The sequence below is a fragment of the Mercenaria mercenaria genome, chromosome 19 (genome assembly GCF_021730395.1).
Source record: "Mercenaria mercenaria strain notata chromosome 19, MADL_Memer_1, whole genome shotgun sequence".
Lineage (NCBI taxonomy): Eukaryota > Metazoa > Mollusca > Bivalvia > Venerida > Veneridae > Mercenaria > Mercenaria mercenaria.
Window position 1 is genome coordinate 2,807,750 of NC_069379.1, and position 25,144 is coordinate 2,832,893.

Genomic DNA, 25,144 nt, shown 5'->3' on the forward strand with positions numbered 1-25,144 from the left:
TCTGAGGAGCCATATCTTCATAACCTGATGTCCGAATTTAATAAATGATACCTTGTTGCAAAGGGCAAGCCAGTACCTAGAGAAAAGAGTCCACGTCAGGTTCCAACCCGGTCGGCTAGGGTTTGAGGTCAAATTCCGGTAATATTCTCAAAATATGAATTTGTCAGAGCAGTCAAGACAGTCCTAAAAACCCCAAGCACTACCTTCACTGAGTCCAGTAACACCATTGGAGCGATTCGCATGGCTCCCCGGGTCGGATCAGCTTAGTCTTGACCAGCACCCTACCGCTTATAACTAGTTTGATCATTTTCTGATACCTGTCCTAGTTTTTTTAGCTAGTATTATTGTAATTTATACTGAATTTCAGTTGATAATGACACTATGTTAGATTTTGACCCTTGTTCGAGTTTCTACACCCCAGGTACCATACCATATATATATGAATATGTTCGTAGATGACTTGGCTTTACATTTAAGCTACTTACAAGTCCATGTGATGCCATCAGAGCTCAGGACAGGTATCAGAAAATGATTAAACTTGTTATATACGGTAGGGTGCTGGCCAAGACTAAGCTGGTCCGACCCGAGGAGCCGTGAGAATTGCTCCAATGGTGTCATTGGACTCAGAGAAGGTAGTGCTTGGGTTTTCAGGACTGTTTTGACTGCACTGACAAGTTCATATTTTGAGAATGTTACCGGAATTTGACCTTGAACCCTAGCCGACTGGGTTCGAACCTGACGTGACCTCTTTTCTCTAGGTACTGGCTTGCCATTTGCAACAAAGTATCATTTATTAAAATCAGACTTCAGGTTATGAAGATATGTCTCATCCAGGTTTTCTGCATTGCATGCGTAACGATATAAAGATGATAAATTACGTTGTAATTAGTTTAAGGGTCTGGCATTATTCGGCCTAAATTGACTTAATGAAAGTCAATTTACATACATTGCAAAGGTCAGTATAAAGCTAGGAGGTCTACAGTTCGTTTTCGTAAAGATCATGTTTGTAAACATTAAAGATTGCGTTTTGTAACCTAAACTCAGAGTTCCATATTTTATGTGTCTTGTATAAGAAAAATGTGAACTCAAGCTAAAACAAAAACATAATCAAAAAGTAGAAGTAGAGAAATTTTGGTTTGAAAACGTGTAAACACGTATGACCTAGTAATCGAACTGTAAGTAGACGATAACGTACGTATCCTTATTGATAGCTATCTCAGATCATGCATTAAAAAGAAATATGATATGGCTCTTTACATAAATCACCGGTCCATAGTTTAAGCTATTTAGCTAATCTATATTTAACAAATGTTAATTGACTAAAAATCCAAAATTTAGAAATATTTTTGTGAAAATTACTTTAAGGTCATATATAAAACACTTATTGAATAGTTTAACGGTCAATAGTCAAAACTATAAGCCCGAGGTCCGAACGATCGAAGGTAATAGTTTTGACTATTTACCAACAAGTCATTCAATACCGTATATTATGGGGTGAATAATACAATACACCTTACCGGACTCAACTCTTTTTATATGACTGTATCTCTTGAGCATCGCTGTAGAAAAGCATTGATTTTAGTTGAAAGTCGTAATGTGTTTTCATACCAGATGACGACTTCATTTATGCTTCAAATTTCCAATTTATTTTTCAGATTTGTGTTGCGGGACTATGAAAAAGGCTGCAAGCCATTACTAAGAGAGATTTGTAGCGGATATCTTCTTTGTTTTTCTGTAAAGAAGATATTTTTATAATTATAATATAAAGTAGGCATTTACATCAAATTTTACTTTATATCTGAATTCATTACACCACTGAATCATTCACTTTTTCACGCAAATATAATGCAAATAAGAAAAAAAAACACGAAATAGATTTCAGTGATCTCTTTATCAAAATTATCTTATCAAATTTTCACAATAACTTTTTTTCAAACTATCAAAAAGGTACTGGGTGTTTAAACCATTTCAAATGTACATTCAAAATGTATGTTCCGAAATACTAACCGTTCTGTCAAATCTATCGAGTGTATTCGGTGTCCATCAGAAAGACCAAAAACAATATGAAAGCGCTTCTTTCATACACCGTGCGCACAGGCATATTAAGCTGTCTTACCTAGTTTAGATAAATCTTATCTTATGATAAGCAAATAAATAACAAGTAAGGACCGTTGTCGTAAGAACTAATTGTTCATCTGTTATCAAGAAAATTACAATTCACTGTTTATCTCAAGTACATTGTTTTCGCTGATATTATCTAATATGTAAAATCATAATTTGTTAATACAACGGAAAATAAAGTTTTTGCAATTGTATTAATATTGCTTCGAACACGATGTCCAAGCTTGACTGAAATAATCTTGTCGTGCGATGTTGCCATTGGTCATTTCAAGGCTGTGGTCAGATACAACCAATTGGATAGTGTCTTAAAATATACAGCTTTAGATTGGTCTCCGGGTTCAAATCTCGTATGCTCAGGTAAGTTTTGATAAGATTTTGAAATTATTTAGATAATATTCTGTATGCAACAAAATTGATACAAGTTTTGTTGTTGTTGTTGTTTTTCCGTGGTAATTTATGCATTAAAGAACGCCACTCACGACACGCTCATCGTGTAGTGGAACACTCTCGTCTTTTACATATCTGCACGAGATCTTTCAAGCGGTTTGAGAAGTCACTTAATATGTTTTAGTTCTGGCAATCCCTTAAAAAATTAAAATACGAGAAAAGTCTTTATAAAGATGCTACATACCACTTTTTGACCAAGTCTGGTGAAGATCCATCATGCAGTTCATGACAAAAATATTATCCAATTTTAGTGAAGATCCACAAAGCAGTCCATGAGCAGGTCTTTTTTTCTCTATTTTTATCTGGCGTCCAATTAAACGAATTAAGTAGAATCGTTTGAACAAAAATGATAGAAGTCCTTAAAATGATACTACAGGCCGACTTTGAGGTGAATATATTAAGGATGCTTCAGACCAAGTTGGGGACGATCCATCAAGCGGTCTCTGAAAAAGTCGTTTAAAGTATCTTCTTCTACTTTTAAAGGCCAAGCAAAACCATTGGACAAAAATTGAGAATAGTCCTAAAATTTATGCTCCATGTCGATTTTGGTGTAATTCCGACAGGTAGTTCCAGAGTGTAGATGGGCCATCCACCTATGCTGATAACTCACCATGAACGTTCAATTTAGGCGAGGAAAAATAACACGTGGGCAGTGATGGCCATAACCCGCCCACCTGAGTACAAGGACAGAAACAGTTTCATTAAGAGTGCAAACCCTGTATTTCCATGACTTGACTCTTTGTCCTATTTTTTTTTACCCCAGATGACCAATGTTTCAATATGGCTTAGATGATCTAATGGCAAACATGCTGACCACGATTCATGTCGGTCAAGTTGAAAATACGGCCTTTTATTACATATGATGTGACCTAGCTTTTAACTTGAACCCCGATGTGGTAAAATATAATTCTGACCCCGTTTAGATGTAGGAATAGGTAGAAAATGTGACCTTTGAGTAATTACAAGGTTTTTATTCTAGGATATATTTCGTAAGTGTCATGTTGATCAGTTAGAAAATAATTAGTTTTTCTGATTCGACCTTGTGGTCAAGTTTTTGACCGCGGTTTTTTCAAATTTGACCCAAATTTCATATGGACCAAGTTACATGCAGAAAATAGGACCTTTTGACTGTTAACATGGTTTTAATGGGAATTGACTAATTTGTGACCCAAGATGATCCAGTCTTGAACTAGATGGAAGTACAATAAAGAAAAACATTTCGTCCAGGCTTCATGTACATGTAGTTCTGGTACAAAATGCATCTTGGTCTAGATTTCATAAACACAACTGATATTTTTACCTTGTTTTCTGAAGATCAAGTAGAAAGTTAGGACAGTCAAGTGTTAAGATCTGACCTAGTGACCTAGTTTTTGAAGGCAGATTCATAAAGATCAGGTAGAAAACTAGGCTTCTCAGACATTAATAATGTTTTTCTATACTTAAGACCTCTAGTGTATTAAGAGTCACTTGTTGTTAAAGACAATAGATACTGGACCATTCACCTATACCAACTGGTTAAAAAAGAGCTTAGAATACCAATAAGACACCACATAATCTGTTGACTGTCGGGGTCTTTAGACAAAATAAACAAGTATAAGAAAGATGATGTATACTTTATTGAAGAACAAAATACAGCTTTTGTACAAAGCATCCTTATGACTAGAATAATTCTTTTAAAACAAAAAACAAAATAAATGCATCCAGTACATAATATAACACCACCAATACTAGTAAAACTTTCTGAAGTAAAGTGGAATTCATTTTCAATTCCCACATGAATACAAAATGTACATCCAAATGTAGCCTTAAGTAAGATTGTGGATTATACAAAGAAGCGGGTACAACAGCTTTACATTTAATTCATTATAATTATAGTGAACCTGTTATGATAATTGGCAATTTGCATTGCAACAACATTTTTTGTGGCAATTTTCGGTCTTTTATGAAGCTCGTCTAAACAATGCCATCTAATACAAGCAGAAAAATGCCAAAATTGCATTTAGAGAATGTAATCAAATGAAAACTGCTAATTATCATTACAGTTAAACTACCTTAAATTCATAGATACTACAGTCTGGTAAATCACAATAACCATTCCAAACAAGGTTGTGCATTCTGTTCTACAAAATTCAGTAATGTCTAAGCAGTATAACCAGTCTCCGAATACAAGCTTGCTATTGGTCAATTCAAACCAATCAGATCAATGAAAATCTTCAGACTGATTTCTCAACTCAATTTCATACCTAAGACCAAATAGCTGAAACTGGATTAAACAATCTGAGAAACAACTGGTTCCTAAGTACAGCCGCAAATTTCAAATTTAGTAAGTAATAACTGATAAATTCTATGTCTCAAAATACAAGCTTGTTACTGGTCAATTTCGAACAACCAGATCAATGAATCTTCTTACTGGTTTCTGAGAAATAACTCATTTCTAAGTATGATTAAAGACTGACCCCAATGACTAGAGACAATACTTGCTGTGAAACACAAACTGGTATATGATAGTATATGATAGTTTAAGTTCTAACTAGGATTCCGACCAAAAAATGAAGGATTCTTTAGTAAAGTGTATGGACAGGAACGATATATTTAAGGTAGTGATACCTGTATAAATAACTATCTCTAATTTGCATTCAATTACCTTTTCTCTGTATGTGATTTCAGCATTACTGTTGCTATGGAAACCATTTCTCATATGAGCTACATTTATGGGCTGTAGAATGCCAAAATAAAAATCGCCCCAGAACTGATGAATGTCATAATAGGTCCTCTACCTTAACCCTTACCCTGCTAAATTTCTATAATGGACTTGTCCATCTTTCAATTTGGACAGAACCATTAACTGTTAAAAGGTGTGATTACCAAAAAATACTGACTGTATGGCGAACAGTGCAGATCATAATCAGACTGCAAGCATGTGCAGGCTGATCATGATCTACACTGGTCACAAAGGCAGAATCAATCGTGCCCAGCATGATAAGGGTTAAAACTTTCTAAGATTGTTTACCAGAAAAAAAGCATATATTATCCAACATTATTAAAAGGCAAATAAGCTGATAGCGGAATAGCTTACCCAGACTATGACCCCAAAGCATAAATACTTTCTAGAAAATAAAAGCAGAAAGGTATGTCTTGTAAACCAAGTCCTTAGGAAACTGGATATGAAGCCATCAGGCAAATATTTGAGTTGCCTAATAAAGTCCATAAATACTCAGCGTTAAGTTAAGTTATAACTGAATTGTCAAATTTAAAGTACAAGCTGTTAGTGATAGTGATCAAAACTCAATTTTATATAAGGAAGGAACAGTTTCGTACAAATGCATGTTCACTATTTATCCAAGTATATATGAAAAGTGTGATGTAAAGAACACCTCATATCCATGACAAAAATTCCACCTTGATTTCAAACAATATTTCACATCACAACACCCCTGTTCACTATGGAACTATTTAGCCTGATAACACACAATATCACAAGGCCTACTTTACAAAGCTGTTGTATTCATATACAGACGTTTGACCTCATTTAGATTAACCTAGAGACGAGTATAGTACAGTACATGTAGCTTTTTAGTTCCTGGTCCTAAGAACACTTGATTTAAATCTGCACCTTCAATTTTTTAGATATATGGGCAATTAACCAAAATTTTTAAACAAACAATAAACTTTATATGCACAACTCAGAAATGATCCAAAATATCTTTGGATGCATAAAATATCCTTGGCAACCATACTAGTAGGCAAATAAATAATATCACAATCATTGGAGGCTGAAAATCCATGGTAACATTTACAGTGATACATGTATTTGAGTCACACCCAAATTTAATCAACATTCCATTGTTGTGCTAGAATCAGAATTTCTACATTAATGTCAATGTTAACATGCATCTTCAGCCAAATAAAAGCATAAAATATAAAATCAGAGCACAACTTGTAAGCAATTTCACAACTTAAAAAGATCACTAACAATTATCATGTATAACATTACATACAACAACATATATACATCTCTAATCACTGACCTTGACTTCTGACCTTTAATGATTCAATACCTTAAGTAAGTGGAAAATTTGTTTTATTACAGAAAAAAAATTAATACATTCTGTGTCCCAATACAAACTGTTGCTTCTCAATGAGTTTTGTTTCTATCAGATTGGACATTTACTTTAAAGAAGGGGAAAACAAAATTAATTTTTAACAATTTTGCTATAAATTCTACTAAGCTGAAAGAAAAAATGAAGATTTTTATTATAAAATCATTGGTACACATGTATTTACCAAGTAAAATCATCACAGGTCAAATGTCAAGGTCAAACTTATCTTTAAACAGTCAGTAACAGTCAATCAACTAATGCTTCTTAAACCAAAATATCTAGCAAATTTCAGTGATCCTGGTTATAAAACCAAGTTTGGAGACCAGTCTAAAATCTCTCGCATCTGATTGGTTGTTTCTCTTCACAGACCTAACACTGACCAATCAGAAAGATTTATTCTCAGACTGGTCTTCATACTAAAATTTTACACCTATTGAGCCAGATAGAAAATGAACTGATTAAAATAGAATTCAACATAACTCAGACACATATATGACTCTAAGCTCACGAAATAAAATGAGCTTAAATCGTCATGCTCTAGAACTCACATTGAAGCTCCCTCTGGTGGAGAATATAACAGTAAGCAAACATAAGCCATTAATCAAGATTTGGAAATGAAGAATTTACAACTAAACATCAACAACATTTGCTATATAATGACTGAGAAAGTTTTCTGCTAAATTGTAGCTTCAGATTTTATAATAAGATTTATGAAACCAGTCAGATGGTGTAAAATTCTTACTATACTTATCAATGAATTTCCTAGAAATAATCTTCTGGATAAGCAAAAGAAGAACTGCAAGATCAGATATATTTATAAAATATCAAATTTCGCCAATTTCTAGCTGTTGTTTTACTCCTTAGACAAATCAAATTTTTTCTCATTTTATGATCTATGACCTATGCAAATGTTTATGTTGTGATACTATAATATTATATAATTTATACAGATTTTAAATTTCCTGATGAAAACTTCTTCTACAATTACAGAATTAGCATTTAAATTAATCTTGAATTTTCAGCTGGGTCTTAAACTCATTGACTAAATTTCCAAAGAAGACCTGGTTAAGTATTACAAAATTTCAAATTATAGCTACATATTGATTTTTTCTGAAATGTCACATTCACAGAAAAAAACAGTTGGATGAATGTGCCATGATGCTTACATATCGAAAATAGAGAGAGTTCCAAAGTTTCAAATTCTATGTTAAACAGTGATTTAACATTTAAAAGAATTACCTGAACATTAATAAAGATTTTGTTATAATATAATAACTTGGTTATTACATATCATGCATAAGCACAGAATTGCACTATCATACAATAACTTAGTTATTACATCCCAGTTACAAGTGCATACAAAATATACACAAGAAATAAAAAATACAGTCAAACCTGTCCTAAACACCACCTGTGAACAGAGACTGCCTGTGAATAGAGACCGCTTGTGAACAGGCACCTCCTGTGAACAGAGACTGCTTGTGAACAGAGACAGCCTGTGAACAGAGACTGCTTGTGAACAGAGACAGCCTGTGAACAGAGACAGCCTGTGAACAGAAACTGCCTTTGAAGAGACTGCCTGTGAACAAAGACTACCTGTGAACAGAGACTGTCTTTGAAGAGACTGCCTGTGAACAGAGACTGTCTGTGAACAAAGACTACCTGTGAACAGAGACTGCCTTTGAAGAGACTGCCTGTGAACATATACTGCTCGTGAACAGAGACAACCTGTGAACAGTGACTGCCTGTGAACACATACCACCTGTTAACAAAGATCACCTAGTTCCGATTGTGATTTTGCAGTGTATATTCAAGACAACCTTCGAGCTGAACATCATCACCATCATGGTCATTATATACAGGTTTGACTAAATCAATAAGTATTGGCTGTGACAATTGAATCAAGACTGCAAAGTGGTTTTAAATAACAGACGATGCAAGAATACATTTGAAGGGCCTGTGAACTCTCCAGACCTGGGGGCTACACTCTGATTTCAGGTAAAAAAAATCTAACCCACATGATCACGGGAGAAAAATTCTGGACTTTGAACATTTCTGTTAATAACAGTATAATTAAATAATGGTAAAAGTTAAAACTTAATTTGTATTATACTGCTTTAACTAGTTACAACAAGAGTGCTTTTGCTGTAACAGAGGAGTTTTCACATATAAAAGATATTAAATGTTACTAAATTCAATAGCATAAAAAGCAGAAGCTGGAAAATTTGTTGATTACCAAATTGTCACAACCAATTATAAAGAATCAAGATAATTACACACATCAAGTGTACAATGAGACAGTTAATCTAAAAATATCACAAGTTATTTTGTAGAACTAATGTACATTATATATCTAAGGAACTTTTAATCCATGAAAACAACTTTACTATAAATTCTCATACATAAGTCTTCCATTTTTACCTTTAGAATACACCTTAAAACTGTATCCCCGACTTATAAAGTTTACCTTTAATGACACTTGCTTACAGTTTGGATAAAAGTCATTAACTTCATTTCAATTAGTTTATACCAAAGGCCTTTCTTTGAAAATATAAATCCAAACAAACTTTTAGGAGACTTCATTTTTCAATCAAGTGTCTTTTACATTATTTTATGTCATACAAATGCAGCTAAACATTTGGCTGTGACAGACTTGTGAACACAAAGTATACTTCAAGGAATATTTACACCTTAATAAATATTGCACTGAACTAGAAAGCGAACCATTTTAGACAATTCTTGTTTCTGAACCTATCAACCCTGAAATCCAAATTAGAATATTCCATAGTTGTGGAAAGAACACTTTATTACAAACATGAAAGGTAAGCTAACATTTAATGATTATACTAAGTCAATCTCTGGCAACCTTACAATGTTAAACATCGAATGATACATATGAAATAATTTTTGAGTAAATCTGCCTTTTATCAGAAATACATAATGATTTCTAGAAAGAAATAAAACCAGCTTTAAACTGCGCACCCCCATATTTACAAAATAGATTAATCCCATAACTTAGGAATCTTCCAAATCAAGCTATAAGGGGTGTACAGGCTAATTCATATATTCCATGATCAGCACCAATTCAGTTGTACAAAGATTTCTACATTTACACTTAAAATCAATTTGCCTATTAAAAATTTCAACTTGTACCAATGATTATTTCTTAATACAAAGCTACATATCTCATTCTCATACTTATTTCCTATACATGAACAGAACTGAAATACATTCTCCTCTAGTAATAATACCACATCAGACCCAAATACTAATAAGGACTCAAATTAGTGATATCATTCTCTCATTCAAGACCTTAACTATTTGTTCAATCATTCCGTAGTTAAATTCATTCTACCCATATTTTCACCCGTAAGTTCAGATTTTTACATCCAAAAGGCACCCCACACATTGCACCAAAGACTTATGGCTGTATTATAGATAAGCATGAACAGTTCATATACCTGGACAAAATGGTTTAAATTTCGACTTATATACGAGATAGACTTATGGACGAGTATAAACAGTACATAAGAAGCAAACATTGGTACAAGTTTACATTTCTCTGTAAGCTGTCAATCCACACTGTATAACCAATACAATACAAACCCATACAGAAAAATTGCACATACAAAAAAGTTTATCTGTTACAACAAACATAATATACAGTGTGTGCCCAAAATACGTCTATCAAAAAATTGCAGTCTAAGGACTATGATGACTATGAATGATGTAAATAACTTTTATAATCTTTAATGACACACATGATCTAAAATGGCTCAAATCATCTATAATGACCCAAATGTTCTGAAATAACCCGAATGATCTATACTGACACAAATATGGTGGAACTCATTCAAAGAAAATTTTAAAGACTAGCTATACCTAAATGTTATGCCTTAACTAGATGCTCACAGATGAATAGGTAATGTATTCTGTGAGCTCCATCAAAACATGTGTAAAGTGTATATAGATAGGCTTGAAATTTAAGTTTAAAGTCTGAAATCTTAAGACTTAGAACACGAAATATTCAATTCGGCATAACTTTGTTTGTAATAAACTTGTAATTTTGAAATTTGGCTATCACTACTAGTTGCAGGCTCTTTGATTCAAACTTTTATCACAATAACTAAGGTATTTTGTCACAATTGTAACAATAACTTAGATCTTTTTTTAACAGTTTGAAGAATAAGTTATATAATGCTAAATTTTTCGACTTAACAACTTGATGAACATGGGCCATTATGTCTAAATAATCTGCAAAACTGGAAACATTTACGTATGAATACTTTTACTCCAATAAAATGCAATCTGCAAACATTTTTCAAAACTAAAAGATAACTTAGGATTAAAAACATTTAATACATTATTTCAAGCTTCATAATGGAAGTTTCCAGCTTTGCAGACAACATGAAGCATGAGATTGAAAATAATACATTTTGAATATCACCAAATAAGACAATAAATATTAAAAATATTGCACATTTCACAATTCTAAATACTCCTTCCACCATTACAATGTGGCAGTGTTTTTCTTGGTACTATTATGTACATTTTTATCTAGATTGGTACTCGACGACTTTTTCACTGGTGTTGGTGCAGACTGAACCAGTCTAGGTGGTTTTGGTGGAGCAGAAACTTTACTAGCAACATTTCTGACTGGTTTACCATTCTTGCTAACAACTTTTTCAGTTTGTTTAGCATTTCCCTTTGGGAAGTGTTCACTTCTGTTAACTGCTGGTTCATGTTTTATTACACCTTTTCTTGGCTGTTTCTTCAGATCAGTGTCTGTGGAAGCTTTCGGCAATTTCGATGCCGGAGTCGGGTTCGTCTTGGAAATTCCAAAACTCCAGCTCCAACGATTGGTTGGTCTAGGAATTCTGCTCACAGGTTTTGTGTCTTTTTTCTCTGGTTTAGATGATGGAAGTAAAAGTTTATCAAATAGATTCACAATGTCAAAGGATACGCGTTTTGAATTTCTGTTCTCACTAGAACTGTCACTACTCTTCTCTCTTAACTTTACTTCTACTTCTGGCTTTTGGTCTTCTGCTTCACTATTTTCTTTCACCTTTTCTACTGGTTTTAGTTCATTTTCAACAGTTTTCTTTTCAGTTTCTTCTGCAAATTTGTACTCAGTCACCCCTTTCTTATATGTCTTTTGGGAGGAACCAAACTGTAAACCAGTCAATCTTGTTACCAGACTGGATGCAGAACTTGTCATTGACTGTGTAAGAGACTGGTTGGCTGTATTTTCACCAAGTCTTGCAGCCATTGTTGAAAACAGTGAAGCAAAACCAGTCTGACTATTTTGACTTGATCTTAGACTATCAGATGGTAAAATAATTGGGTCACAGTCTACAGAACTTATTCTAGCATCTTTATAAACAAGTAGCTGCTTCTCACTCAAATTTTCTAAAATCTGTTTGACTGGTTTCTCAATGTCCTTTTCTGTGTCATCTTGGAAACTGAAAGATCCAGAAATCTGACTGGATGTGCTATTTGAGTCTATCATCTGATTGGCTGAGTCAATTGTTTCTGACCTTGACCTTGAGTCTGATAGATCTGAATCTGAAGGAGTTCTTCTCCTTGGCAGCGCTGCATTGGCCAACCAACTCAGTGCTTTTGAAGCTGTGAGCTCAAACATGCTTGAAACCTCCTTTGAAGAACTCTGATTGGCTGAGGAGTCTGAACCAGTGCTCTGATTGGCTACATTTGTTCCTATGGCATCAGATGAACCAATCATCAACTGTGCTTTCAATTTTGAATCAGTCAGTGCTTTTTCCTTAATAAATTCCATGTCCATATGGAAAGGTAGTACAGCCAATTTTTGTAGTGAAGTAATAAGGTCTTCATACTGTTTTTTGAGGGCCGAGTTCGAGTGGACAAGTATGGCACCAGAGTTGTAGAATTTGGACAGCTGTTCTTCCTTCTGACTTAAATATCCCATCCAGAAATCCAGAACTCGTAGACTGAAAAAGACAAATGTTTATATTTTTGTTGTAGATAATATATATTAATTTCCTAACGCATTCTATGAAGATATACTGAGGGGTCAGTGTCAGAAGGTAGTAATTACAAATAAATAAAGAAGGCAAATACAACCTTCTTGCACTTACTAGTTGATATACTGTATTTTTTTATTTCTAAGAATCTGTGACCATAAAAATCACATGACCTTTCATAAAGAAATTCAAATTTCAAAAAAGAAATTCAAATATGACTTTCTTATTTTTTTATTTTCTCATTTTATACCTCATATAAGCCTAAAAGCTTTGATAAATACTCGAAACAAGTTCAAAACCCATTATCTAAGATCAAATGATAAAAAAAAAGCAATTATTTTATCGAACTTTCGTTAAAAATGTTTGTGGTTGCAGACATCTCCAGGAGACCACTGTGCAAGAGGCTGACCCTAAAGTAGTCCCTGCTCACACCTTCCTGCAATTCACTCAAAACTTACTTAAGTAGTCCAAAGATGAAAGCATCAAACTTTTGTTGGTGTGTGGTCAAATATGTCGTCTGCTTCACTTTCTGTACAAGGTCACACAACGACCGTGTTTGTGGAACTGAAAATGAAAAACAAAAGATGCTTTTAAGAAAAGAGTTATAGTTCAGATTTTCTAAGTACAAACAAGAGCTGTCTCCATAGGATGACACATGCCCCCGATGGCACTTTGAATGAATAGTTATGGCCGATGTTAGAGTTTAGGACCTTTGACCTACGGAGCTGGGTCTTGCGCGCGACACGTTGTCTTACTGTGTCACACATTCATGCATAGTTATTTTAAAATCCATGCATGAATGACAAAGATATGGACCGGACACGCCCATCAATGCACTATCATGAAAAATGACCTTTAACGTCTAAGTGTGACCTTGACCTTTGAGCTACAGACATGGGTCTTGCGCGCGACACGTCGTCTTACTGTGGTACACATTCATGCCAAGTTATTTGAAAATCCATCCATCAATGACAAAGATATGGACCGGACACGCCCATCAATGCACTATCCTTTAACGTCTAAGTGTGACCTTGACCTTTGAGCTACGGACCTGGGTCCTGCGCACGACACGTCGTCTTACTGTGGTACACATTTATGCCAAGTTATTTGAAAATCCATCCATCGATAACAAAGATATGGACTGGACATGCCCATCAATGCACTATCCTTTAATGTCTAATAGTGACCTTGACCTTTGAGCTACGGACCTGGGTCTTGCGCGCAACAAGTCGTCTTACTGTGGTACACATTTATGCCAAGTTATTTGAAAATCCATCCATCGATGACAAAGATATGGACCGGACACGCCCATCAATGCACTATCCTTTAATGTCCAAGTGTGACCTTGACCTTTGAGCTACGGACCTGGGTCTTGCGCATGACACGTCGTCTTACTGTGGTACACGTTCATGCCAAGTTATTTGAAAATCCATCAATCAATGACAAAGATATGGACCGGACACGAAAATTGCGGACAGACCGACAGTTCAAAAACTATATGCATCCTTTCGGGGGCATAAAAAGGCCATAATTCTGACAAAATTAGGTTAGAGCTACACTGTCCCCCTAATGATGATAAACAAGTGTGCAAATTTTCAAAGCTGTAGCTCTAGGAGTTTTTTAGAAAAGGTGACTTAAACAAAAATTTTAAAAATGGCCATAATTCTTTCAAAATGCATATCAAGAGTTATGGTTCTTGGCCTACAATAGTCCCCTAATGGTGGTAAACAAGTTAGAAAAGTTTCAAAGCTGTAGCTCTTACAGTGTTTGGGAACAGGTGGACCTAAACAAAAATTTTAACCAATGCTGACACCAACGCCGATGATCAAGTGAGGACAATACCTCATAGATTTTTTTTCAAAAATCAGACGAGCTAAAAATTAGTTGAGAATAAGAAGAATCACATCTCTGACAATTTCTACATCATCTGGATTCCAGGAAAAGACTGGACTACGGTCAGCCTTACAAAAATATTTCAGGTGTAACTTTCTGTATTAAATGACCTAAACTATAGATGTGTATTCACAGAACACTTTATACATGGCTAATTAATCAATGCACAAATAAAACCCACTTCTATTATGCTGATAAACATTTCTGTTTGAATATACTTCTCGATCACCATGTGACACAAAAACTATGACAGATGGAGACACAGACTGAAGGATGGACAACAGTAAATCTGTATGCCCCGCCCCAACCTACACAGTAAATCTGTATGCCCCGCCCCAACCTACACAGTAAATCTGTATGCCCCGCCCCAACCAACACAGTAAATCTGTATGCCTCGCCCCAAACCTACAACCCATGCAGGATTTCACCTTGTGACTGGCTTCCAACCTTGCACTCTGTATGTACAAACATAAAACTTACCGATTTCAACGGAAGCCTCCACCACTTTCCACACAGTGATCTGTACACTTCCAAACACCTGGAATCCCGCTAGATGATGTTTCAGTCCGTCCCCGAGAACTGCGGTAAGAGCTGTACACAGACGAGTCAGCACAATCTCACCCAGAACTGGCGTTTCTGATGTATTTCCAAGTCGCAACTGTAAGAAACAATTTGTTTCGGAATGAGCCCAGTTTTTCAAATATATTTCAGTGTGTAAATGTGGATAGTTAACCTGGTGTTCCTAGATGTTGTACCAGTACTTAACAAGTTTTCTGCAAGACTGATGACTTCTTCACAAGAATCAGAGGTGAAGGACAAATGATTTCAGACATAATTATATGTTATTAGATTTGTATCGAGAAATATGCACGAGTTCTGCAGTCGACTTATTCCGCAAAAGAATCAGTGCATACTTCTTGATTCAAATCTAATAATCTTTTATTACATACGCATTTATATTTAAAATTATTATAAATATGATATCAAATTGTTCTTAAGCCCGAGTAAAACTGAAAATATTGACGTAAAAGAACTTTCAAACACGACAAGATATAATGTCTTTCACCAGGGGGTTCAAACTCTAGACCCTACAATCAGTTGTCTAGCAAATATCAGACAGGCTGTAAGGAAGGAATTTTCCAAACATAATCAAAGGCCTGAATGGCCTGAGTCGGCTAATGATTGATGTACTGACAGTATAGTCTACCAGTTTCAGTTTGTTTTAGTTTTCTTAAATTTCATAACACAGCTCGATATTACCCAAAATTTATATCGGATACGATTACACTTTCTCCAGTTTGAACAATATATTTACAAAATGTGATGATACGAAGACATTTAGCAGCAATTGGCAGTATCGACATTGAAGTTTAGGTTATAATACCTCTTATTTAAATCTTTTCATAAAAAGTGTTTCGTTTCGTGAACCCAGCCAAACATAGACGATCTACTTTCGATTTCAAAAACTACAGAAAATACAATTTAATGTTTCGCCGATTTGTTTTTTCTCGAAAAATAAGAATTAAAATCATTTTTAATATCAGTAGTAACTAACAAACCAGTAAGAGCTTCTTCTTCCGATAATTTATCCGTTTACTGACTGCAAAATTCAACCACAGAATGTTTATAGAAATCATACGATGCGTGTGTTTACGTTCAATGTGGGAATAAGGCTGATCGGCTATGTTACCTAACGCATCCAGAACGATTCAGATTTGTTTTTAAAAAGCATTATGTGCGTTTCTGTAATTTTTATACGTTTTTATACGCTTAGAAATCATTTAGACATGCGTATTTGCATTATTTCTATACGTAATTTTCGCTAATACACATCTTATCGGAGCCTGGGAACTATTTTTGTCTTTCGCTGGATGTTACCAAGCTTTGTAAGCCTGCGCAATTCTAAAATGCACATTTATTGCTTAATGAGTTACATTCGTGTATTGCACAATTACAAGTCATTAAATATGACAGATTACATCGTATATTGGTCATAGCAAAGGAATTGACACAATTAATTCTTCATGCAGTGAACTGTTTGAAGTTTGAAGAATCTAATGGAAATACATCCCTTCACTGTGTTATTTGGTCCATTTGAGAATCGCTGGATAGCAAGGACTCGTCAAAAGGCTTTCAGCCTTTAGCCGACTCAAAAATTGTACAAAACAGTACAAAATATTTTGTTCCTATTTTTTACTTGTTTAATGCTATTTTTTTTTTTAACAAATTTTAATTTATAGAAAGGTAGTTAATTAAAATATTATTATGTCCTTTAGTTTTCAACAGCAACAGCCCTTAAACTGGTTGTGTCAGTAAAAGACTGTCTCTTTCTTAAGAACTTAATGAAAGTCCTTGGATTCTTTTACCTTTATTTCTTACCTTGTCGAAAGTGTCCTTGGATTTCTCGAAATGAGCATAAAGTACATCAGCTGCCTTGGAAACGGACATCAACAAACCTGCAAGATTAAAGAACAGATATGCTGATATTGCATAAAACATCTCTTTTTGAACATACAAATGAGCCGCGCCATGAGAAAACCAACATAGTGGCTTTGCGACCAGCATGGATTCAGACCAGCCTGCGCATCCGCGCGGTCTGGTCAGGATCCAAGCTGTTCACTTATGGTTTCTCTAATTGAAATAGGCTTTGAAAGCGAACAGCATGGATCCTGACCAGACTGTGCGGTTTTCTCATGGCACGGCTCATATACCAATATTTAAAGCACAAGTATGTAAAACTCACTTTCCATTCTGTGGTTACCTACAAAGTTTGAATCATTCTTCCCTCCTTCCACTCAAGTGTATGTGCAAACACTTTGTTAAGTAAGAAAAATACATTTTTCTACGTTTTGTAAATGTGACAACTTGTGATAAAATGTATCAAATTTACCTCCACTTACAGTTAATTGAGGTAAAAAATGTTGCTGGAAAATGATTCCTAAACATGACGACCTCCAGAGATTACTATGACCTTTATGCTTTGACCTCCTGACAGCAAAAACAACTGAATTATCTACTGACCACAGGCAATCTTCCTGAGAAGACTGAGGCCTGTAGGCCAAAGTATTCTTCAGATATCAATAGGACATTCATGGAAAATAGACAGACAGACACACAAGTAATCTCCACTTACACATGGAAACCCACTTCACGGTCAAGGTAACCATGACCTTGCCCATGACCTTCAAACAACCCACCTCAAAATCAACAGAGGTCATCTGCTAACCAAGTTGGAGGTTTGTGTGCCACAACATATTTCAGTTTTCATTTTCAGTCTCAAGATCACTGTGACATTGACCTCTGAGTGACATTGACCTTTGAGTGACACTGACCTTTGACATACTGACCCTAAAAATGATAGGAGTCTTCCACTGACAACAGGCAATCATCCTATGAAGTTTCACGACTGTGGGTCAAAGCGCTCTTCAACTATCAAGCAGAAACTGTTTTCAATATTAATATCACTTTGACCTTGATTTTTGACCTTGATTTTTGACCTTGGTTTTTGACCTACTAACCCCCAAAAATGATAGCAGTCATCATATGACCACAGGAAATCATCCAATGAAGTTTGATGCCTGTAGACCAAAGTGTTCTTCAGTTATCAATTGGAAACAGATAGACACACAGTCCCGCTACTATATGCCACCCCATTGGGAGTATAAAAGCATTTTTACCGATTTTTTCCATCATGACATCTTCAAACCAGAGATTGTCATTGGTATCCATGGCAACGTGGAATTCGTTTGGTGGTGATTCAGAACTAGAACTACTGCCGTGTTCCTCTACATTGGCCAACAAGTGTATCTCTCCCTCCTCAATTGTCACAGTTTGTCGGGCACTGTCATTATCATTTGTGCTTTCTGGTGATTTCTCTTCTGAAGAAAAAAATGTGAAAATATAAAATGTGAAAATATAAAATGTGACCATATACAATTTAAACATATAAAATGTGAAAATATAAAACATGAAATATGCACTGTTACCAGCATTATTCATGGTGTTAACCCTTACCTAATGAACTTGTCCATCTTTCAATTTGGACAGTACCATTAATTGTAAAAAAGAGTGCTTTTATACCAAAAAGATATTGATGGAATGGCCAACAGTGTAGATCATGATCAGACTGCACGGATGTCGCAAAGGCAGAATAATTCGTGTCCATCATGATAAAGGATAAGGGTATCATAAAATGCAAATTTGTATTTTACATCAATAAATTAAAAGTCACAAATATTTTGAGTTCAGAATAAAACCATCATAAATTAAAATTATCAATTTTACCATAACTGTTGTAAACTTCTAAAATACATTTCCTTGCAAAATCCTACATAATTATATTATACACCTAAACCAGGATATAAAATCCATCAAACAAATAATGAACAAAACGAAACTACCTTACCACAGATATTCAGGTGTTAATATAACTTCCTTCTTTATTTTCTTCTTCAAACTTTATCTTATCATTTTAAACTGCCAATGTCACACTTTTATATTTTGAAAAGTATTGTAGTTAAATAACATAAATTCTTCGATGAATATGACTACTGTGTATTCTAATAATAAACTTTAAACATATAAAATTATAGACTTTTATCTGGGTTCAGTATTACATGTATCAAGGGGAGTAACTCTTGACATACCAAACCAAATCTTCAAAAAGTTATTTCCCATTCTAAGGAGTAGCTAGGAAGTAATGCAAGCCTTCATTTTCTGCACTAAAACTACCATGATTATCATATGGAGCAAAGATGGTAAGCACATGAGAGCTAAATTAATCAAAACTCAGTTCTCACCTGTTTTCTTTGAATCTTTCTCTGTTTCATCAGCATCCTTCCCATCATCCCCTGCTCCTTCTTTGGTCACTTCCTGTCCATCTGCTCCACCATCTTGCTCCACAGACCTCTCTGATTTTCCGTCTGCTACATGCGACTGACGTTTGGGAGACATTGCTGGACTGATTGACTGGAAGGACACCTCGGAGGCAAAACTCACGCTCTTACGTTTGTTACTGCCTTCACGATCTGTTGAACTGTCACTTGCATGAATACTGTCTGTAGCTTGTATGTTGAAGTTAGCTAAACTACCAAAGTTCTCCAAATGATTCCGGTGACCTTCAGTCATGTGACATTCCCCGTCTTTGCCTTAAATTAAGCAAGATTCATTAATTATCAAGCTAATGATTTGTTCTCTCAATCAAAATGAAAAAAAAAAATTCTTTGCTTCTCTCAATCAAAATGAAAAAAAATTTCTTTGCTAGAATTTATGTCCAAGTCTAGAACACAAAATACAAATAGCAAAGATGTTTATAGTACAAACGCATGTAAACTAGTCAAAACAATATTTATTAAGGCAAGAATTTGAGGACAGCAAGCTATTGAGTCACCTGTTTGAATACATACCGTAAGTCTCTTTCTTTTTGCCAGTGCATGTCCATGTAGCTTAGTTTAATTATACCAATTTATTTCATCTCAACTGTGATGAAAGCTTCAGGCTTAGAACCACTCTCAAGTCAACTTCCTCCAAAATCAGTACAGGTGTCATACAAGGTGTGATTATGACCCGGTGGGACTCAAACCCATGACCAGCAGAATGAGAGGCTGGCACATTAGCTACTAAACCACCACTCCCAAATGGTCTGTCATATCCTGATATTATTTGCTGAGGTAAACAAAACATTTATCAGTGGTTGCTACTTAGTTGAGAAAATGAAATTCCCTTACTTTTCCCTGACTAAACTAAGCAGTTCAAGCCACTCTTTTATAATATTTTGTGTCAGATAAAAAAATGAAATTGATTCAATTAAAACAATAGAGACAATTAAACGAAAATGTGTTTGGAAATACTTATACATACTGCTGTAGCCAATGAACATTTTAAACATTGACCCAGAATTTATTTTTTCCCTAACTTTTCTAAAATTCCATTTTTCACTGACCATTATCAAGATATGCACTGGCCTTGAAAAATAAAAAAAAATTCCTTTACTTTTCAAGGTAAGGTAACCTTGATTTATCAGTGGTTGAGATTTACACAGTCTCAACACAGGAAAAACAATTTCCCCTTCCCAATAATCTGGAAAATCTGGTAAGCTGTAAAGTTTAATTGCCAGGGGAGGTAACCACACCTGCATACGGTAGATTGATGTTACATGTGTTATGAACAGCAAAATATGTACCAATGCCAAAATTTGAATCTTGGAAACTTTCCTGCAGAAGATGTTCTTAACATTCAATCAACATTCTCTCTAAACTAGAAAGGTATTTTAATGAAAACAGATAATTTCACACTGACATGTAAATATCTGTCGTAGTCTACTAAACATGAACATGGACATGACTGCAGATCAAATAGAGTCACATGGTCACCATGGTAACAGTATCTAATCTGTTCAGGACAAAAATATTATCAAACAAAAACATGCAAGTAATATGAAATAAGGCATTGCCTAATCCAGGGTTGCCACTTAGTTGAGAAAATAAATTTCCCAGACTTTTCCCTGACTGAACCATACATCATATACTTTTCACTGACCAATACCAACAAAACTTTTTTGGCCATCACCTCCCCCAACAGCTGTTTAAAAGGCCTTTCAGTCTTTAAAATTCCAAAGTTAACATAAAAACGAAATTGATTCAAACACATTTACATTTTGTTTATACGTTTATACACAATTACATCAAATGTGTTTGGAAATACTTATAAATACTGCTTGAAGACTGCTATTGCCACCGAACATTTTAAACATCGGCCCAGAATTTCATTTTTTCGTGACTTTTCCCTGACTTTTCTAAAATCTAATTTTTCACTGACCAAATCAAGATTTCCCTGACAATTCACTGACTTTGAAAAAAAATCATTTTCCCCTGACTTTTCAAGGTAAGTGGCAACCCTATCAATGAGGAATCGTTACAGTCCATCAGCTTGCCCAGAAACATGCGTTTGTATCAATTTAAAGGTAGATTTTGGAATTAAAAAAGACAACACTGCCAATATTTCTACTGATGAGCAAGACGTTGCAGTTAAGACAAGTTATTTGGATGCTTATTACGCACAAGGAAAAAGCCTATTCTTTGAAAAATTCCGAAGTCAGACATTCTGTGCCGGGAGGACACATTTTTTAATTCGATAGTATTCTCATTTGGTAAAAAACGCATGTTACCGTGATTGATCTTGATTTTTGTTGCTGTGCGATGAAAATCAATAGGATCAATTCCCTATCATCTTATAATAAAGTACAGTAGGTGCGCCAAAATTACCTTACATATAAAGAGTCATAACTGCCAAATATCCTACAGTCTCGCCTGAGTACTTGTAAAAGTAAGGTTAGACTAGCTCCTTGACTTATGATATATGAGCCGCGCCATCTGAAAACCAACATAATGCGTTTGTGACCAGCATGCATCCGCACCGTCTGGTCAGGATCCATACTGTCACAACTGTTTCTCTAAATGCAATAGGTTTTGAAAGCAAACAGCAAGGATCCTGACCAGACTGTGCAGATCAATGCTGGTCGCAAACCTATTATGTAGGTTTTCTCATGGCACGGCTCATATTATTTTTCAAATTTTTGTTTTTAAAACTGTGAATGCGTCCAGTCTATATCCTATGTCCAATATCATGATAATATTACAATCAGTTCCCTGAGAAAGTCTCTAAAAAAAGACTGGCAAATTTTATTTTTTTTGACAGATACCTAACTATAAGTGACTGGATAATTTATCAAAGTGGGCATACATGTATATGTATTTGAATGAATGACTGTGTTTCATCATTGGGTAGTCATAAAATCTGTGAATATCGTCAAAATTTCTGCTGTTTTGTAGACATAATTTCGTCGTTCTGTTATAGCTTAAATGCACTTTATTACGCACAAAAGTGGATTTTAAAATACTTTTAAAATTATTCTATGTAAATCTTTCATAAAACAAGTCTGGAATTTGCTGAATAAAATCAGTGAAAAACGCCCAATTTCAGCTATTTTCCAGACATTATTTTGCTTTTTTCTAGTAATTTCATTGCTTATTTGTACATATAAAAGTGGTTTATAAAATACTTTATTCTATTTTATGGTGTAACGTCTGAAAATATTGTCAAAATTTTGGCTGTTTTGTAGACATAAATTCACCATTTCTAATTCACTTAAAATGCGTCTTGTTAATATAGAAAATTATACTTCAAGTATAAGCTGCTTCTATGTTAAAAATTAAAGAAGGAAGACTGCATTTTCTTAACAAAACAGACTGAAACAAACAAACTGAAAATTCATTTCTACAAAATTTTGACCACATCTTTTATTAGGGTCAGTGAGAAAGACACCAGATTGTGGGTCAAATGTTGGGATAAGTCTTAAAAGCCAGTGCACCTTATATGCAAGAACGGACGGTAAGTTTTCAGGTGCCTGCTCAAAACATGTAGCCTAGGTAATAAAGAAAAATGTAGGAATTCGTACTCAATGAAGGGCCATAACCCTGCTATATTATATAAACAATCTCGAGCCATTGTTAAACAAGTCTTCAGCCTATTCACATTTATACCCCTACTTTATCATGATGCTAGAATGATGGGATCAAACCAGTCCACAATTTTTCATATGCAAAGTAATTCTGTTATAATTCAACGTTAATGCATTCTTGGGCATGAAAGCAGTTTTGATCTAAATGATGCATTGCATATTTAATTCTGCTATCAAAACAGTATAACATTAATTCACATAGGTCATATATGTTTTATCTTAAATTTATGATGAAACAAATTCTTCTATCTTACAAATATTTATCGTGAAAAACACTTATTTCTATGCTATCAGACATCAAACTAGATATTATCAAGATAACAATGCTGACCAATTTTCATGAAGATCCATTGAAAAATATGGTCTCTAGAGAGGTCACAAGGTTTTTCTATTATTTGACCTATTGACCTAGTTTTCGAAGGTACGTGACCCTGTTTTGAACTTTACCTAGATATCATCAAGGTGAACATTCTCATTAATTTTCATGAAGATCTCATGAAAAATATGGCCTCTAGAGAGGTCAAAAGATTTTTCTAATTTTAGACCTACTGACCTAGTTTTTGACCGCAGTTGACCCAATTTCAAACTTGACCTAGATATCATCAAGATGAACATTCAGACCAACTTTCATACAGATCCCATGAAAAGTATGGCCTCTAGAGAGGTCACAAGGTTTTTTTATTATTTGACCTACTGATCTAGTTTTTTAAGGCACGTGACCCAGTTTCAAACTTGACCTAGATATCATCAAGGTGAACATTCTGACTAATTTTCATGAAGATCCATTCAAGGGTATGGCCTCTGGAGAGGTCACAAGGTTTTTCTATTATTTGACCTACTGACCTAGTTTTTGATCGCAGTTGACCCAGTTTCAAACCTGACCTATGTATCATCAAGATCAACATTCACACCAACTTTCATACAGATCCCATGAAAAATATGGCCTCTAGAGAGGTCACAACGTTTTTTCATAATTTGACCTACTGACACACTTTTTGATGGCACGAGACCTTCTTTCAAACTTGACCTAGATATCATCAAGATGAACATTCTGACCAATTTTTATGGAGATCCATTCACAAATATGGCCTCTAGAGAGGTCACAAGGTTTTTCTATTTTTAGACCTACTGACCTAGTTTTTGACCGCACATGACCCTGTTTCGAACTTGACCTAGATATCATCAAGATGAACATTCAGATCAAATTTCACACAGATCCCATGAAAAATATGGCCTCTAGAGAGGTCACAAGGTTTTTCTATTATTTGACCTACTGACCTAGTTTTGGTGGCACGTGACCCACTTTCGACTTTGACCTAGATATCATCAAGATGAACATTCTGACCAATTTTCATGAAGATATCATGAAATATATGGCCTCTAGAGAGGTCAAAAGGTTTTTCTATTTTTAGACCTACTGACCTAGTTTTTTAAGGCACGTGACCCAGTTTCGAACTTGACCTAGATATCATCAAGATAAACATTCAGGCCAACTTTCATAAAGATCCCATGAAAAATATGGCCTTTAGAGAGGTCACAAGGTTTTTCTATTATTTGACCTACTGACCTAGTTTTTGATGGCACGTGACCCAGTTTTGAACCTGACCTAGATATCATCAAGGTGAACGTTCTGACCAATTTTCATGAAGATCTTATGAAATATATGGCCTCTAGAGAGGTCACAAGGTTTTTCTATTTTAAGACCTACTGACCTAGTTTTTGATTGCACGTGACCCAGTTTCGAACTTGACCTAGATATCATCAAGGTGAACATTCTGACTAATTTTCATGAAGGTCTTATGAAATATATGTCCTCTAGAGAGGTCACAAGGTTTTTCTATTTTTAGATCTGCTGACCTAGTTTTTGATGGCATGTGACCCAGTTTCGAAGTTGACCTAGATATCAGCAAGATGAACATTCTAACCAATTTTCATAAAGATCCCACAAAAAGTGTGACCTCTAGAGTGGTCACAAGCAAAAGTTTACAGACGGACAGACAACGGACGATGGACACCGCGCGATCACAAAAGCTCACCTTGTCACTTTGTGACAGGTGAGCTAAAAA

General features: G+C 34.9%; 1 protein-coding gene across 3 annotated transcripts in view; it reads right to left on the reverse strand.

The window, feature by feature from the left end:
* Positions 1–4,166: 4,166 nt before the first annotated feature.
* Positions 4,167–25,144, reverse strand: part of LOC123543184 (uncharacterized) — a 69,277-nt gene continuing 48,299 nt past the window's right edge. For all 3 annotated transcript variants that reach the window (XM_045329273.2, XM_053530859.1, XM_053530860.1), the window contains 6 exons: positions 19,360–19,707; positions 18,238–18,438; positions 16,940–17,016; positions 15,041–15,218; positions 13,126–13,231; positions 4,167–12,634 (listed from right to left, as the gene is read on the reverse strand). In XM_045329273.2, the coding sequence (XP_045185208.2) occupies positions 11,179–12,634; positions 13,126–13,231; positions 15,041–15,218; positions 16,940–17,016; positions 18,238–18,438; positions 19,360–19,707 (2,366 nt within the window). In that variant the 3' untranslated portion in view covers positions 4,167–11,178. The remainder of the gene's footprint in view (positions 12,635–13,125; positions 13,232–15,040; positions 15,219–16,939; positions 17,017–18,237; positions 18,439–19,359; positions 19,708–25,144) is intronic.